Below are 18,284 nucleotides of genomic sequence, written 5' to 3'. Positions count from 1 at the left end.
TCACATCCTCTACAAGTGGAGGGGCTTGGGGCGTTGCTCTTATGTAACTGATGGCCACAAATCTATGGGGGGTTGCAGCTAGTGACAGGGGCCTGGTGTCCAGGAACAGGCAAAGTGCCTTCTGTCCCCTTTCAGGGTCTCCAGGGCTTCAAGCCTTAGCTCAACTGGGGACCAAGCGACCTTTCATGGTCCCACAGCTACCGAGGAAGTTCAAGGCCAGACTTGTATACAGAATGAGTGTAGGACCAGTCAGGTCAACTTAGTGAGACCCTGTCTGAAAATAGCAAGAAAGAATGGGATGTAACTCAGGTGCTTGCCTAGCCTCTCCAGTATTACATACAGTGGTGCAGTGACATATGGCTATAATCCTGGCACTTGGGAGGTGAACCTAGAAGAATTAAATTACATGTGACTAAAAGGATGACATAAACTCCATTTGTCTTCATTTAAGGACCAGACCTGATTTCAAAAAGAAGGCCATAAGGCACCAACTCCAGGAACAGACCATAAAATACAGAAACAAGGTCATAAAACCCCCTCCCAAAGAACAGCCTGGAGATAACCACAAAAAAAAACCAGGAAAATATCTTATCTCAGAATGGGCCATCTTTGCTGGGCAGCCCTATCTCATCCAATAGTTAAACGTTCATGACATAGGAATGAAGACCATTGACTACCTGTGACCCCCTAGTACCCATCAATGAAAGTTTAGATTACCTAATCCTTCTAGAGAATTCCTCTGGTTCTCTATAAGAAGACCTGCACACCTTTGTCTGGGGTCACTATTTTGATGAATGGTTGACCCCCACATGCTGGTTATTTCTGCAGAATAAGTGCACTTTGTCTTTGCATACTGAGTCTGGGGTCTTCCTTCAGCAATTGCCAAACCCTTACATAACTACCTGAGGGAAGGAAGAGAGGGAGAGGGAAGGAGGGGAAGAGGGCTGAGATGACAGCAGAGCTAGGCAGAGAGACAATTCAGAGTCAGAGAGAGATAGGCAGAGAGAGACACTCAGAGAGAGAGAGAGACAGAGGAAAGAGACAAAGACAGAGACAGATAGGCAGCAGAGAGAGACACTCAGAGAAGAGAGACAGAGGCAGAGAGACAGAGACAGAGAGGCAGAGGGAGAAAGGCAGACACACAGAGAGAACTCGGGATCCAGGGGAGGGGGTGGAAGAGGAGGAGACAGTAGCAGATGCTACTGTAGTAGGGTGAGAGAACGGTAAACCCCAGAATTATGGGACCAGGTGAAACTGTTAACCTCTTGTGTCTAAGCACCTTGATGAGCCCCCTGCCTATTTCATGCTGCTGGGATATCACATGGACTAGTTGTCTTAGGGTTTTACTGCTGTGAATTGACGGCATGACCAAGAATACTTATTTTAAAGGTCAACATCTAACTGGGGCTGGCTTACAGGTTCTGAGGTTCAGTCTACTATCATCAAGGCAGGAAACACAGCAGCATCCCTGCAGGCATGGTGCCGGAGTTCTCCTCCATCTTCATCCAAAGGAAGCCGGGAGCAGACTCACTCTCACATGGCTAGGAGGAGGGTCTCAAAGCCCACACAGCTCTCCAACAATCCTACACCTACTCCAACAAGGTCACACCTCCTAATAGTGCCACTACCCCGGCCAAGCATATACAAACCACCACACTGGCCATCAGCCATCTGCAACAACACAGCTATGATCAATTAGCAGCCATCACTGACTGAAACGCTTTGGCCCTGAGAACTAACACACTCAGTAGATTTGCTCAATACCTCAAAGACTCTCTAAGGCTCAGTACTACCAGAAAACAAACAAGCAAGCAAACAAACACCTAGTGATTTGTGGGGGATTCTAATGCTTCAGGCCAGTAGCCCTAGAGTCTGAGGTCTCCTGGAAGCCCAGCCCCAATTTCTGGGTTCTTCCTTTGTGGATCCCTTCCTGCACTCCAGCCTCAGTGCTGAGCCTGCTGCCTTGCACAGTTGGTCTCCAGGGAACCTGCTCTCATCTAAGAGTTTCCTCCTGACACCCCACCTAGTGTTTTGTTTCAGGTGAGGGGATCTGTAACAAGTGGGACATTGCAGACAGGCCACTTACTAGACTGTTGGCTGCTCTCTTGCACCCAAGATCACACAAGATTTGTCTCCTGCATCTGTTAATCAGCCTCCTCTGTCACACGCATCATTGTCACATCAACTGTCACCGTCAATTAAGTTTACCACCGATTGGTTTCTTCTAATCCAAGAGGGGAAGAAAACATTGTAAGGGTAGGTTTGATGCTAAGGTCCTGTTCTGCAATTGGTTCTTGATCTGTCAGTAAAGAAAGTCATGGGTCAAGTGCTGGACGGATGGTACTGGTGGAACTTCCAGGTCCCTGGAGGAAAAAGGAGATGCAAGAAAGGAGAGGAGTTTTGCCATGCTTTGGAGGGAGAAGAACCCAGCAGCCATGTGAGGTCTTGGGAGGAGGTGTGGGGCCAGTGGCCTCTACCACAGATGGGTTGTCAGGGATGTTTGGCAGGGGCTAGATGGGACTAGCCACTGCAGGGATGCTGCTGTGTTTCCTGGCTTTATTTAAGGCAGGTGGAGAGACGTAGATAAGAAATTGATAAAGGCATGCTTTTCTAGATGGGAGGTAGTGTCCAGCAATTGTGCCAAGAAGGCAAGTAGACAAGGACCAACTGTGTGTGTGTGTCTTTTACCTGTGGATTCAAGGGAAGCCAGGTGGGGGCATGGCCTCTTCCCTGAGCAAAGAAAGGTAGAGCAAAGTTACACACAACAAAACATTATGTCTAGCCGGGTGGTGGTGGCGCACGCCTTTAATCCCAGCACTTGGGAGGCAGAGGCAGGTGGATTTCTGAGTTCGAGGCCAGCCTGGTCTACAGAGTGAGTGCCAGGACAGCCAGGGCTACACAGAGAAACCCTGTCTCGAAAAAACCAAAAAAACCAACCAACCAACCAAAAAACCATTATGCCTAGCCGGGCAGTGGTGGCTCACACCTTTAATCCCAGCACTTGGGAGACAGAGTCAGGCAGATTTCTGAGTTTGAGGCCAGCCTGGTCTACAGAGTGAGTTCCAGGAAAGCCAGGGCTACGCAGAGAAACCCTGTCTTGAAAAAAACAAACAAACAAACAAACAAACAAACAAAAAACAAAAACAAAACAAAACAAAACCAAACCCAACCCAAACCAACAACCAACCAACTAACCGACTAACCAACCAACCAACCAACCAACCAACCAAAAAACCAGTCTAATTTAACCATGGGCTTTTGGCTGAAATGCCTCTGCCTCTCCCCTACTTACTAACTTCTAAAGATCATTCTATATGGGCCATATAGTAGTAAGCAGTTATTTTTGAGACTTCACTGAACTGAAGGACTCAGTTCTGGGTGTTTGGAAGTTTTGTTGGTACAGTTGTCGCCACCAGAGAGGAGGCAGCTGTCAGTGCGGACACTGCCACATACGTTGAGGCCTCCTACTCAGTGGTCCCTGATTCTGGAGAACAGAACATGTCTTGATGGTCAGGCTGAGGTTAGTGGGTACCTATGATCTTTTGCTGTGTGAGGGCATGAGGTCAGCAGCCCGTTTTCTATTGGCCCACTTGCTGCTTGGCTGGGAGCTATTCTGAAGATGCTGTCCTGCCAGAGGCTGCCCCATCTCACAAGTCTACAGTGCCCCACAGTGTATTCCTTTGTACACACAAAGTCATGGTACATCAAAATGTTTTTTTATTTGAGACACAAAAATGCAAAATTGCTGAGATATCAAACATTTCCCGATCAGCTACAATACTGCCACTATGTACAAAAGATCCAATGATAAATGCGCACACATATAAAAATACAGTCTGCATCGCCTATGTACAGTACAAGTGCAAACGTATGGCATTCAGACACAGTACAGAATCGAGTCAGGGGTGCAAACAGCAAGTACAAAGGCATCATGGTTTGTCTTTTAAAAACAACATAAAGGCAACACACAAATGGACCCCCGATTGCCATGATTTTCTGTTCATTAAACAAGCATGGTGCTGCCCACTGGTGTTTTCTCCTCTCTTGTCAGGAAGTGAGATGCTAAGACATTATGTGAAGATGAAAAGAGGAGAAACACCTGCATGTCCATTGCAAGCAACAGAGAACCTTTACATACAAGAAGACAATTCAGCGTTACTACCAAGAATGTTATTCTTAAACCAACAAAAACAGCTCTATGCTATTTTATAGGAAAACAAGAAATATCTACATCTCTGTGAAAATTATAACCTTAAATGGAACCTTTTGGGGTCTGACTTGAGATCACATTAGTCTCAAATCTTAAAAGTGGCTGCTTTTGGCAAATACCTGGCGATGCCTTTGGTTCCTTTAAGCATTTTGGATTACTATTGGTTTTTTGAGGTCAAGTACTTTTGATGGATACCGAATCCTTTCCTAAACCTTCCTCTCCTGTTGATGGGGTGGGTGGGTTCCTCACAGCAGAAAGTAGAGGTAAGACAGCTGGGCTGCTTTCCAGTGAGTCTGCTCACTCACTAAAGCTTTGTCTTGGGCGTTGGCATAAAGCTTTCCTTTTATTGCCGGTGTCTCTGATGATTCCAGACAGCACCTAGTAGATCTGAGATTGCCAAGCTGCTGTCACAAGCCTGGGACACCTCCACTCCCCAGAGCAGTGGGCCTAAGTGGAGGGTAAAAGCTTCTTGTAAACATGTGCAGCTTTTTGAATCATAGGCCTTAACTCAAAGACACAGGGACACCTCAGGTACTGTCAGAGTGAGCAGTGGAAAAAACAACCTGCCCACTCCTAGTCACTGGGCAAATAAAAACAGAGCCCAGAGACTGTTTAAATGAAAGAGATCGAAGGTTTGAACCAGGAAACAAAAATGACTATATCAGAACTGCTACTTTCCAGTTTTGACAAAAATCTTTTACGTTAGCTGAATGTTCAGGACAGTGCTCTCCAAACACACCTTCTGTGAGCATGAGCAGTGTTCCCTGATAAACCTGGCCTTCCAGTTAGTGTGCCGGGACAGCCTGGGGCTAATGGTCCTCTGGGTCAGTAGGTCCTCAATGTCGTGTAGTGTAATGGACAGAGGCAAGCGAGGCTGTGGCTTTGCTGGCAGAACCCACCAGCCACTCTCAGCATTCCCTGCAATCCCCAGCCTTCTACCAGAGCTTCTGAGACTAGTCACTGTGGGAACAGCCGAGGGTGCAGATAAGATGGGGTGTCCTCTTGGCCACTTCCCTGAGCCAGGTCTGCTGTGGATTGTAAAGTGGCTGTCCTGACTGAAGGGACAGCTGTCTCCTCAGCTATCACTGCACAGAATACTACAGGAACTATGAGAACAGCCTTGCTGCCAGGAGGCTCAAGTCCATTCTGGTGAAAAAGTGGACACCACTCTCACCTACCCCCCAGTGTCAGCTGACTGAGTGTGCAGGGTTATAACACCTCCCCAACTCCTGGACTCTGTGGCTTTCTGGAGTAAGGCATAGCATGTAGTCAAAGAACTATGGAGCTTCTGAAAGGAAAGAGAAAATATCTGTGTGAAATGAACAGAGATGACATCTGAGCAAAAAGTTCCAATAATTCAGGGCATCCGCGCTGACTGGATGCCTGTGTGACTGAGTGAGCACTGCCGCAGCCTCAGAGGCTTCTTAGAGAGGCCTTGCTGAAATGTACAAGGTCACAGCCACATCAGCCTTCTAGAAGCCATGGTGTAATTCTTTCCACTCCTCCCACCACAGTAAGACAACTGGGAATCTGTACATCAGAAAGTCAAGTTGATACCACTACACTGTGGGACGATGCAGAAGAGTGAGGCTGGGGTTGGACACTCCAGACTTCTAGTAGGAATTTTCTTGGCAACATGATACAAACAGAAGCCTACAGCCCACGCGTGCCATGCACATGCACAGTGGGGACAGATGGGCTCTCGGACCTGAGCTTTAATGGCTGGGAAATAACTTTACACCTATTTGAAGGTGTCTCTGTATATAGAGGTCAGAGGACAATTGCAGGGGTCAGTTCTGTCCTTCCACCACACGGGGTCTGGGGCTTAAGCTTGGCCCCTCAGGCTTGTTGGCAGGCCTTATCTGTTGAGTCATCTTGCTGGCCTGAAACTAGCTTTAAACAACAATTCATCTTCAGACACATAGCTTTTCCAATGTACTCACTGAGGGCTGGGGCTAGGTCAAGAGGCCTTTTTATAGAATGGTCTTTGGTCATGATACATTTACGTGAGCCGATGGGAAAGATGCCCACGCTCACTCAGAACATGTGGGAGAGGCCTAGCAGGTGGCTCTCATGTCACTGGTGTCACATGTACCTACAGGATGCTCATACCAGGAGAGTAGGTCAAGGAATGCTGTGGGGAAGTTGGGTGCTAGTGAAGCCAGTGGCTGGAGGCCCCTTGCCTCTTTAAGAAATGAGACTGTGATGAACTGAAGGCTGGATGGGCACATGAACAACTGAGATGACCTCCTCTGTACCCACTGTGTTTGGAGATTGTCTTTCATGTGGCAAGCTTCAAAATAACTTAGAAAGCAATACGAGGAAGGGACTTGAGGGCTAGAATGTTGTCTCTACTCACAACTCTGGATGACAGACACTGAAGTCTGTCTACAGGAGGAAACACACTAGTAGTAATTATGGGCTTCCAGAAACCCACTGCCTTTAATTGGACACTCAAAGCTGGAGAGAGAGGACTAGAGCTCCCTACCAAAACCTGGAGCTGAAGTTCCCATGGGGAACGCACCTTCTCAGATCCTCAGCTGGGGCCGGGACATAAGCAGCTGTGCAGCAGAACCAATGCATTACATCCTGACCTGAGAGAGTACTCTCAGGAGGCTTCGTCAGATGACAGTATCAGCTACCAGAAAGTTGATGTCTCCCAATACAGAACTACCAGACTCTATACAAGAGGATTACCTGAGCTCAGCGGCTCCTTACACCATAATGCCAAGCTTCAGGTGAGAGAGTGCTGTTCACCAGGTTAAAGCCAGGAAAGGGGGCCTTTCTGATCACTAGATGATGGGTCAGGATACTTCCTGGATGCACTGTGGAAGAGGCATGTGGATTGATGTAGGAAGCCCACCTGGCTCAGGTTAAATCGGTTGGGAAGGGGATAAGACAAGGGCTGTCATTGAATAAAAATTCCATACTCTGGTCAGTTATTTATAATTTGTCAATAACTAAATCACTAGATCAAGAGTTGTGGAAATCCTGTGGCAGTTGGCATTTTAGAAAATTCTTAAACCACTTGACAAATATAACCTTTCTGTTACGGATCAAGAAAAAAAAAAAAAAAGGAATAAAACCTCCAGTTTTTAGGCTTAGGTTTGAGAACAACTGAAAGCAGGCAGTTACAAGCCTATGCAATGAGAACCAGGGAGCTGGTGACAGGTTGGTCTAACCTGTGCTCAAGGTGGACTATCCTAGAGTCTGACAGACAGTCCACACTTTCCATTCTTCTAACTCATTAGGTTGAAAAGGAATTTCATGCTGAAGCCTTTTTTGGTTCTTTGAGATGGGCATGGTCACCTGAGAGAGTCTGTCGGCAAGTCTTCAAAGATGGAGACACTGTGGCTCAGTACTCTATAGAGATATCTGACTTATTTTAAGAAGAACCAGCCGACGGCCATCTTTTTACTCTACCAAAGATTGTAGAGGTCACGAGGTCAAAGCACATTCCAATGTCTAACATCACAGGAGAACCAACCTCATCCACCCGAGGCCACTAGGGAAGTTGCAGCACTATCAGTGTATCTGGCCTCTGTACACTGGGCTCTTTTGTGACAGTATTTTGACATGTGTTTATGGTGAGAGGTTGTTCATTTTGATTCCCAAACTCACAAAATGACCTATGACATCACAAAGTCACACAGATTTCAAAGTGGGACTCAGAGCCTCTGGCTAGAAGCTGCTGCCAGCTGCCCAAGTGCTTGGATGCCTCTGGCTTGCTATTGACCTGGTTGGCTTATGCCACTCTAAGGAGCACATGTGCAGTGGCTCCTCCCTTCCCTCCCTCTTGGTGGCCTGGCGTTTCAAATGGAGCTGCTTGCCTCTTATTAGGGCTGTGAGGTGACCACAGAGGATGAAAGGAAGCTGATATCCAGAGCCTGGTGCCACTTCCTGTGGATGGTACCTGACTTTTGGCTTGATCTAAGGCATTTCACAAGGGCTCTGCATATGACTATTTCTGTGGTGTCTCTCATGCTTGGCTTCTAGGCTGTGGCCTTCCTTTTTCTATGACAATGGATTTTAACTTCAACAGTGCTGCTATGGCTCCAGCTCCCAACACTGGCCTCTCAGGATTATTTTCATGTTTCCAAATTTCACAAGCTCTGAAACAGATCTGTGACCTTAGTCCCATGGCAGTGGCAGGTCCTGTGGGTCCAGAAACTCAGCAGAGAACATGCTTGGTGCAGTGGTGCTCAGGGGAGTGAGTCCGGAGGGTGTGGTGGGCATGGTGATGTCTAGCCACTCCATGTTGTCCAGGTTGGAGTCTGACAGGTCAAGAGATAGACAGGGGGTCCCCGACACAAACTGGGCCTCAGAGGTCTCCATGGGAGAGTGAGACTGGCACAGCACGCTGGAGTGACTGAGCATGCTAGAGTGACTCAGCAGGTCGTTCTGGAGATCCTCGATCAGAGAGAAAGGCTCTCTCTCTTCACTGCTGCTCTGCAGAGGGGTGACGTCATTGGATGAGGGCAATGTTCCATCTAAGAAGGCTTCTAGCTGGTTCTCTAAGCTGGCAGATAAACTGTTCACAGGTTCTAAGGATACAGGTGGTGCTATTTGGACCTGGGGTGGTGGTCGAGACACCACCGTATTGACTGGCATTGTGGTGATGCTGGCTGTCACTGGTTTCATCTTGGAAATTGGAGAAGGCTCTTCTTTTATCGGGAAGGAAATCTCTGTGCAGAAGAATTGATGGTGTTAGTAAGTATTTGCTGCTGTTGAACAATATTAGTGACTATTCTGTCACCCTTTCTTACATCGTAGAGGCAGAAATAGCACATTCTATCTAATTCTTTTTAAAATTAATTTAAAAAAATGTCATTATAGTTGGATGGTACTCCAGTTTGTCAATACAGTCTAGAAAGTTTCAAAGCAGACACAATACATCTTATCAATAACTCAAGACTGACGTTGTCTCCTTTGCCCTCCTTAAGGTGAGGCAGGTCATCCACTGCTCTGAGTTCTTGTTCTGAGTTATCTGAACTATTAGTTAATTTATTCTTAAAAATTAATTTTTACTTATGTATATGTGTGTGAATGTGCTCCTCTGTGTAGGAACCCATGGAGGCCAGAAGAGGTTGTCTGATTGGCTGAGCTGGAGTTACAGGCACATATGAATCCAGCATGGATGGTGAGAACCAAATTCCAGCCCTCCACAAGAGCAGAAAGTGTTCTTATGTGTTAAGCCATCTATCTAGTCCCAGTCTATTTAATTTTTCATGGTTCTGAGTATGTAAGCCATAGATAGATGCAAATGTCTTTCTCAAATATAACTAGCCCTAAATTTTGGGACGGGGTCATCTCTGAACTGGGCTTGTCTGTGCAGCCTCAATGGCCGGCCAGAAAGCCTCAAGGATCCACTTGTCCTCGCCTTCCCAACACCAGGATTATAGGCATACGTTACTGTGTCTACTTTTTTTTTTTTTTTTTTTTTTGTTTGTTTGTTTTTCGTTGGTTCTGGGGGAACTAAACTCAGGTCCTCATGCACACACTGATGGAGTCATCTCCCTATGTGATCATACTGACTCTTTAACAGGGCAACTGGCAAACCAACATACCTTCTGTTAAGGATATACCAGTGCTCACGTAGATGGATTTTAATAACTTCCTCCACTGCTGTTTTGAGATGGGTTCTTGTTATGTGTATAATCTTGGCTGATTTGGTGCTCAGTATGTGGACCAGGCTGCTTAGGACTTGGAGAGATCTGCCTATCTCTACCTCTTGAGTCCTGGGATGAAATGTATGTGGCACCATGTTTAATCCTTTCTCATTTTTCTGGAGCATACAGTAGGAGAAAATCTTAATGAACCATAAACTTAATAGCTCAGTGTGTCTGTGTACCATATGTATGCAGTGCCCATGGAGGCCACAGAGGGCATTGGATTCCCCCTAGGACTGGAGTTACAGATGGTTGTGAGTCACCATGTGGGTGCTGGGAATTGAACCTGCATCCTCTGGAAGAGCAGCCACTGAACCACTGAACCATCTCTTCAGCCCCATAAGTATTATTATTAATCACTGGAAAAAAACTTTATCTTTATCAGATTGAGCAAAAATTGTATGCCTGATTCTTAAATACATACGCGGGCTCACATATGTGTGTGTTAATATCTGGTTTAAAGATAACAAGCTGTAAACTGATGGCTTACTTTATTTTTAACTACATGTTATCACTTATGTATGTGCATGCTACCACAACATGTGTGTAGAGGTCAGAGAACAACTTGTGGGGGTTGGTTCTCTTCCATGATGTAGATTCTTGGTACCAAATTCAGGTCATCAAGCTTGGCAGCAAGCATCTTTACCCACTGAGTAATCTTACTAGCCCCGACGACTCACATGTAGACATTCTCTGACTTTTAACAGAACCACCAGAGGGAGCTCAGGCCAAGTGACCGGGAAAGTTCTCATCCCACGATGAGACTGATGGTGAGAACATGCTTTGCAGTTATCCAGCAGAGCTTAGAGGTGACCAAGCTCTGATGTGTGAGCAGTCTTTCCTTTTTTCCAGGTGACAGCTCTGGAGGATCTAACATCACGCCAACCTTCAATGTGGAACTGAAGGGCTTTCTCTCCTCTGTTATATGGTTTAATGGCCTAACTTGATCAGGTTTATAACTGCCCACTGTTAGAACTGGATGTTTCTTAGTTTCCAAGACAACATCCAGCTTTAGAGAAAGGCTGTCCTAGGCCTGTGGTATGTGGCTGCTTCCCTTGGGCTTGTATCCAGCCTTTGACCTACCTCCACTCTTTATGAGGATATCGAAGAGGTCATCCATCTGCTGACTATGCACACTGGAAACCTGCAGCCAAGAAGAGCAGAGTTAGCCACCTGCACCAGGGGTACACTGAGCCTTGGCTTTGCTCTAACATTTGATAGTCTAGAAAATAGCCAAGTTGCTATGTAAGCCAAAACACCACAGCATGATAGATAACTAAGAGCCAAGAAGAGTCAGCTCTCTGACTTCCTTATGTGCCTTACTTTAACTGAATGGCACTTTGGGAGATTTCTAATACTTTATTCTAAGAGTGTCTGAATTAATTTGCATTTACCAAGAATTGATCTAGCTAAAGACGAGCCCACCATGCACATGTTTTCAGCTTTGAGGTTTACTTGACATGTAAGTTACATATGTGGGGGTTTAAATGAAAATGATCTCCACCGGCTCACAGGGAGGGGAGGGGATTATTTGAAGACTAGAACCTGCGGCTTTGTTGGAGTGGGTGTGTTACTAGGGGTGAGTTTTGGGATTTCAGAAGCTTAAGCCAGGCCCAGGGGCTCATTCTGTTTTTCTTCTGCCTGGTGATCCAGATGTAGAGCTCTCGGCTACTTCTTCCAGCACCATGTCTACCCTTGCTGCCATGCTTCCGGCCTTGATGATAATGGACTAAACCCCTGAACTGTAAGTCAGCCCCAATTAAATGTTTTTCTTTATAAGCGTTACCATGGTATCTATTCACAGCAATAGAACCCTAACAAAGACAGCACAGGTCATGGAGTTTAATGTTCTGATGTGTATGTGTCTACAAACCCATCAACAAGATCATCATTTATCAACTGGGAAGTCCCTCATCTCCAGGACCCGCCGTCCTTCAGAACACATGAGTTTCCTGTCAGTGCTTCAGACATGTTTTTCTTGAGGCACATTCTCTTATGCTGGGACATTATTCCGAGCTGTATCCATGTTGTAGTATCTAGCTTAGGGATAGCTCACTCCTTTCATTGCTGGTCAGTATTCCATGTATAGGAATGTCTGCTTGCTTATTCACTCACTTGCTGGTGGACTTCCCACTTTCAGGCTGTGAACAAAGCCGCTATAGAAGTCTGTGCACAACTCTGCACAACCATGCCCGTGCCTTTCTCTTTCTTTCTCTAAGAGTAGAACGAACAGGTCCCAGAGTGGGTGTACACTTAACATCTTGGAAAATGGTCAAACTGTTTCCCAACATCATCCTATGTTCCCCAAAACAGCTTGCAGGGGAGGGTTCTCTCCTTTCACTATGAGAGTCCCGTGAATGGAACTTGGTTTGTCTGTCTTGGTTAGCAAGCTCACTGAACCACCTTGACAATCTCTTTCCATCACTGGTGTAAAACTTGACATTAGTCACATAGTAGTTTTTCCTTATGCTTTTCTCTCCAGTATCCCTTACCTTTACTTCTGATAATGTGATTGAAGGAATGTGGAACACTATGATACAACGTGGACTGCTAGGATGTAACAGGAATTCTCAACACCTCAAAGCTGAAAACATGAGCTATTATCTTGTCAAGTACTTAGCTGTCCCACTATCTTGTTTCTCTTTCTATGGCTTTCAAGTTACACTATGGGAAACCATTACACAGGCTCTGAGGTTCTAGTCATGTGTGTGTGTATGTTTTTTTTTTTTTAAATTAAAGTTTAAGTGATATAAGGCAGTTGCATATATTTATGGACCATATATGCACACAATAGAATGGGCTAGCTAAGGATGACTTGGAGACAAAGTTTCTCTCTTTTTCCCTGGCTGTCATGGAGCTTGCTCTGTAGACCAGGTTGTTTTCAAACTCAGATCCACCTGCCTCTGCCTCCCAAATGCTAGGATTAAAGGTGTGCACCACTGCCTGCCATGTTTTTTTTTTCAAGTACTGTATTTTTCTTAGTTTTAGAATTTCCATTTAGTATTTAAAAAAAATCCTATGTCGGTTTACATTCATAAAGGATGGAAACACAGGGTGACCCCATATCTCAGCTTGGGGTTCACCTCACTAGTGGCTTTTCCATTTCCTGACTGTCAGGAGAAGATGCCAATTGGGTTGTTCTCTCAGGTGAATGGTTCTGGTTTAGCAAGCAGTTGGTTGGGTTAATTTCAGCTTTGAAATTGCTCCTGGGGTAGACAGCTATATCAGTTTGTATTCTGTCTTTAGCTAGGCTGCTATGTATCTATGCCAAGTCTCTGGTGAGGCTGTGGACATGGAATTTAGGACTTATCTTGATTTTTCTCATCAGTAGCTCACAGCTTGTTCCTGTGCTTTGCAGGTCATAGAGACTACTACTTTCTACCAGAAACCCTGACTGATAGCAAGACTCCCCAGCAAATGTAGCTGAAAGAGAAAACTCATGCTGTGTCGTTCTCTGCTGAGTGTGGGCTTTCCACCAAAGTGCTGAGCACACTGTCTCTGTTTCCATGATGACCACAGATTATAGCTGTCACCCTTGGGAGGGTGGAGCCAGTAGGGCCCCACTCAGTCCCTGGTGGAGTTGAAGTCTTTCCCAGTGGGGCTGAAAAGTGCTGATGCTGAAAGGTGTTGGCAGTCTCAACCTAGGAACTGAACCCGGTGACATGTAATCCCAGTACTCCTGCTGGTTTCTGGGTAGTGCCGGTCGGTCTGCACATGAGAAGAATGCTCCTCAGTAAGGGCTGCCTTCTAGCTGTCACTAAAACCACCTGGAAGTTCATTTTACTCCCTGGGGAAGAGATCCCACTTCCAAATGGACCGGGGAAGGCCAGGATCTATTGGTTTAGATTCTTTAGATTCTTTCTACAGTGTTTAAGGTTTTTTTTTTTTTTTTTTTTTTTTTTTTTTTTAAATTTGGCCTTTTCCTCACAGGTGAAGTCTTTGTTGATTTTGGATGCTCACAATTAAGAAAGCTGTCTTTCCTCTGCCTCCTGTAAACTACAGCAGATGGTCACTGTGCATTTCCTCACCCTTCATGCCATAGACAGCAAATATATAGCAAGACACCATGTGTCCCTGACAAGCATTCCACAAAATAAGGGGAATGGGGCTGCACACAGGTCTGGCCAGTTGCTGTGAGTTCTAGCTTGGATCCACTGTGTCCTAGTGCCAGGTCCATCCCTCAGGTCCTCTGGCAGGCTGCAATCCTTTCTCACCAGGAAGTCCTTAGCTGTGAAAGGGAGCTTTGGAGAAGCAGGGCTTGGATGAGTTTAGGTGAACTGAGGCTTGATGCTTTTTGTAACTGAGAGCTCTCAGTCTCCTCACTGGACCCAGGAGGGCTCCAAGGAGACACGCCTCTCACCTGAGGCCCCACCATCACTGCTGCTCCCAACACTTGCTGTAGGCAGGTGGCTTACAGTCTTTATGGTCAATTAAAATCACCAACCAAAGAGTACACATGGAGGGACCCGTGGCTCCAGCTGCATATGTAGCAGAGGATGGGCTTATCTGGCATCAGTGGGAGGGGAGGCTCTTGGTTCAATGAAGGCTCAATGCCCCAGTGTAGGGGAATGCCAGGGTGGTGAGGGGGGAGTGGGTGGGGGGGGTGAGCACCCTCATAGAAGCAGGGTCAGGGATGAAACAGGAAGTCTGCGGAAGGGAAACTGGGAAAGGGGATAACATTTGAAATGTAAATAAATAAAATATCCAATAAAAAATTTAAAAAAATTAACAAAACAAAACTAACAAAAAACCAGCCAGATAAAATATAAAGCTTCTAGCTGTTATCTCTGTGTTTTAACAGAGGACTGGAACAATCTGAGGAAGCCCTGAAATGTGACTGGGGTACGACTGTGACCACACTCACCTCTGGAAGGGCTGGCTGGGTGCTGCGAGTCTGTTTGATGGCTTCCTCATATCGAGGTGGATCTTTTGTCTTTGGGACTGGGGTTGCAAACAAAGAGTGCTGGACAACAAACTGCTGGGGTGGAGGTGGTGAGCTAGGCTGCAGCAAACAAGGGAGAAATACTTGTTAGTTCTGGGCCAGCCATGTGTTCTTTAGTGACCCAACTGTGCTGTTCTACCCATAGTGGCTCAGTATCCCAAGCACTGGGCAGCTGACAACTGGTGGCTGAGCAGGAATGTTAAGTCCCTGTCTGTTCATCTTGCAGAACCAGCACTGGTCACCAGGTGCCCACATGACTGCAGGGCAGACAGCATGAGTGCAGGGCAGATGGCACGACTGTAGGGCAGTCAGCATGAGTGTAGGGCAGACAGCATGAGTGCAGGGCAGTCGGTATAACTGTAGGGCAGTCGGCACGAGTGCAGGGCAGCTGGCATGAGTATAGGGCAGTTGGCATGGGTTTAGGGAAGCTGACAGCACTGTAGTGCTGTCATCACTATGGCTTACCTTGCTGGCTGGGCTAGGTCCATTTTGCAGGGGTGCAAGTGCGGTACTTCTAGACTGAAGAGCAGGGTTAGAGGTATTACTGACAAAGGGCTGCTGGGTCGTTGGGCCAGGCTGCCTCTGATACTGAAGAACTGTGTTTGGTGCTGAGTTTGTAAAGACCTGTGCCAGTGAATTTAAGAAAACCCATGTTTTAGAGCAGAGGCTAACAAATCCACCTTCTAGGTTTGTGGGCCACAGGCTCTCTGCTGGAAGCTTCCTCCTCTGTCAGGAGCATGAAAGCAACCCTGGACAGTTGAGAGACAAGAAGGCAGCTGCCAACAGGACTAGATCTGCAGACACTTGGTGGAGTGTGGGTGCCATGTAGATACTATCTTATGGGAGATGGCTCAAGCAGTTTTCCTTGTTCATCACTGAAGTGATCTGGTCCCCTTCCCAGATACAGGGTTCTGCCTGCCCCCAACGCATGTCATCTCTTTGGACAGAGGGTGGCCTCCGTGGCTCTGCACTCAGTGCGGCCTTCGCGGCCTTCTCTGTAGCTTGGGCCCATGGGGCCACCTGCAGACCTCTTCCCTCAGCACTTCTCAGTTCATTAATCCTACCTAATCCTGGACCTCCTTTGCTGCCACCCCTGGGAGGGGTGCTGCTCAAGCCCTCTCAGCAATATGCTTGTCATGTGGGCAGTAATCGTGTCTCACTCCTTCTAAAGAGCCACTTTCTGTGTCAGCAGGCCAAAGGAAAACCAGTTTCCATGGAACTCTCAAGTGTTTCTTATGGCTCCATGAAGAGGCATAGTGTGGATGACTTTTATAAACTAAGGGCCACATTACTTATACAGTACTGTGTCTTACAGGGCTTGGCTTCATCACCAACATGAGGAGTGTACCACCGATGTCCTCAAAGTGGCTTCTCCCGTATGTCACATGGACAGATCTGTCTTTTTTGCTGGATTGATTTATTTTTATGTGTATGGGCATTTTGTCTTGCATGTATATCTGTGTACCATGTGCATGCCTGGTGCCATGAAGGTCAGAAGTGGGTGTCAGACCCCCTTGGACAGCTGTAAATGGCCATGTGGATGCTAGGAATTCAATGTGGAAGAACACTTGGTGCTCTTAATTACTTAGGTGTCTCTCCAGCACCAATGTAAGCATTTCTTACCATGGAGTACCTGAGTACACATGTCTTTCTACAAATGCACTTACTGTTTGTGAGTCTCCTTGTTTGTGGCAAACATCACTTTATGGAAATACTGACTCCTAATTCCAGGATTCCCAGATGAAGTAAGAAACCCTAATTTATACTGTCTATCATTGCGGTCTCTCTTCCCTAGACCAAAAAAAGCTGAGCCTTCTTTAAACTTACAGAACTACACATTTTATGGCTTCTCGGCTTGGTCATGTATAACTGTTTTCCATTTTCACTCATGTCAGTGCTGCTGTTGATAAGCTGGGCCCTCTGTTTCACCCTCAAGCTATCTCAGCATCCATGGTTCAGGATTACCCGAGCTTACAGACTGCGGTGCCTAATTACCTGTTTAAGATCAAAGCTCTGAACCTAGCTAAGACCCAGAACATGTTTTTGAGGCCTTAAGGTTACATCCTTTTCTCTTTTCTCCCTTTTTTTTGAGAAAGGGTTTCACTATGTAGCCCAGGCTGCCCTTAGCCTTCCCAGTGATGGGATCACAGGTGTGTGATGCCTGATCTCCCAGCTCTTCCTCCACAATGTGGCACAGACTCTTACATATAAACACATAAAGTACTAACTTGATGGAGAAATCCCAGAAGTGTTCTTCAACTACCTTTCCCCATGGAACAGCATATTTAATTGGAAAAGAAATATACCTCAAAATTCAACAAATCTACCATGCCAGAATTATAAAAACATGCTCTGGGAACTTACTTGGAAAAGGTCTGAACTATTTAACCATCTTTAACACTAAAGATTTCCCCCAGTCCTAGACAGAGGATCTGTGTTCAAATAGCTTTGGATCCAAGGTCTGTTCTATGGCTGAGGATTACAGCCTTCCAAAAGAACAGGCTTTTGGGATGATGTTTATTGACAGGAGAGAGGTGACAGAAAAGAGTAGCATTAGTCTGTCTTTGTAAGCATCCCACCTTTCTGACTGGCTGAGGCTGGCCCAACACATGCTGCGGGAAGGTTTCCTGCTTCTGAGGCAGTGCTGAGGCCAATGTTGAAGCCAGGGCTGCAGCTGGCACCTGTGTGGCAGCAGCTACCTGAGGCTGAGCCTGGACTCCTCCTTGTGCTGGGGTCTAGGAAGTAAACAAAAATTAATCTTAGTGTCAAGAAGCACATCTGGAATTGAGTTTATAATGCAATGTAACCGTTTGCTTTGGGATTCATCACTAAGACAACATGACACAATGGTTATAGTCACATACTATGGTCTATTTGTATACATCTGATCTTTAGTAATTTTTCCCTTTCTTTCTCACCCCTCCCCACCTCCCTGGAGATGGGGACTGAGGGTTCAAAATTGTCTAGTTTCCTGAGAAACAGAGTACTTCATTATATACAGCCACCCACCCAAACAACATGCTGGGACTTCTATCAACATTCCTTGAGTGAACTCAATGACAATTCTAAACCAGTGACAAATGCCAGACAGCTGTCTTTATGACCTCACTCTTCCTTAATGTGGCTAAGATTTCACTTGAAAATTTTTGAAGGCAGAAAACAGAAACAAGACAGCTCTGCCCATTATAGGTCTGTAACCCATGCAGGAGTACCTCTGATACCCAACAGCTGACAGTACTGCTTTTAAGCTTGTAGCATACACAATCTAGGAACAGTAAGAGATGCTAGACATACAGCTATACACAGGCCCAGTAGAAAACAGGCTTTGTTCTTGTATCAACTGCAACAAAAGATCTGGATCCATTGCCCCTAATATATGTTACAGAACAGATTTCTAACCCACGGGTACTCTGCATACGTCTGCACACCAAGCAGGGCCTTAGACTGCTTTACACTTGTTGAG

At 46.1% G+C, this 18,284-nt stretch overlaps 1 protein-coding gene across 8 annotated transcripts in view; it reads right to left on the bottom strand.

The window, feature by feature from the left end:
• Window positions 1–3,694: 3,694 nt before the first annotated feature.
• The window catches only part of Mrtfb (myocardin related transcription factor B), a 159,525-nt gene continuing 144,935 nt past the window's right edge, over window positions 3,695–18,284 (bottom strand). For all 8 annotated transcript variants that reach the window (XM_076937453.1, XM_076937449.1, XM_076937448.1 and 5 more), the window contains 5 exons: window positions 17,401–17,556; window positions 15,287–15,445; window positions 14,744–14,881; window positions 10,963–11,023; window positions 3,695–8,895 (listed from right to left, as the gene is read on the bottom strand). In XM_076937453.1, the coding sequence (XP_076793568.1) occupies window positions 8,342–8,895; window positions 10,963–11,023; window positions 14,744–14,881; window positions 15,287–15,445; window positions 17,401–17,556 (1,068 nt within the window). In that variant the 3' untranslated portion in view covers window positions 3,695–8,341. The remainder of the gene's footprint in view (window positions 8,896–10,962; window positions 11,024–14,743; window positions 14,882–15,286; window positions 15,446–17,400; window positions 17,557–18,284) is intronic.

Source organism: Arvicanthis niloticus, chromosome 6, assembly GCF_011762505.2.
Source record: "Arvicanthis niloticus isolate mArvNil1 chromosome 6, mArvNil1.pat.X, whole genome shotgun sequence".
NCBI lineage: Eukaryota > Metazoa > Chordata > Mammalia > Rodentia > Muridae > Arvicanthis > Arvicanthis niloticus.
This window is presented reverse-complemented; position numbering and strand designations above follow the sequence as displayed.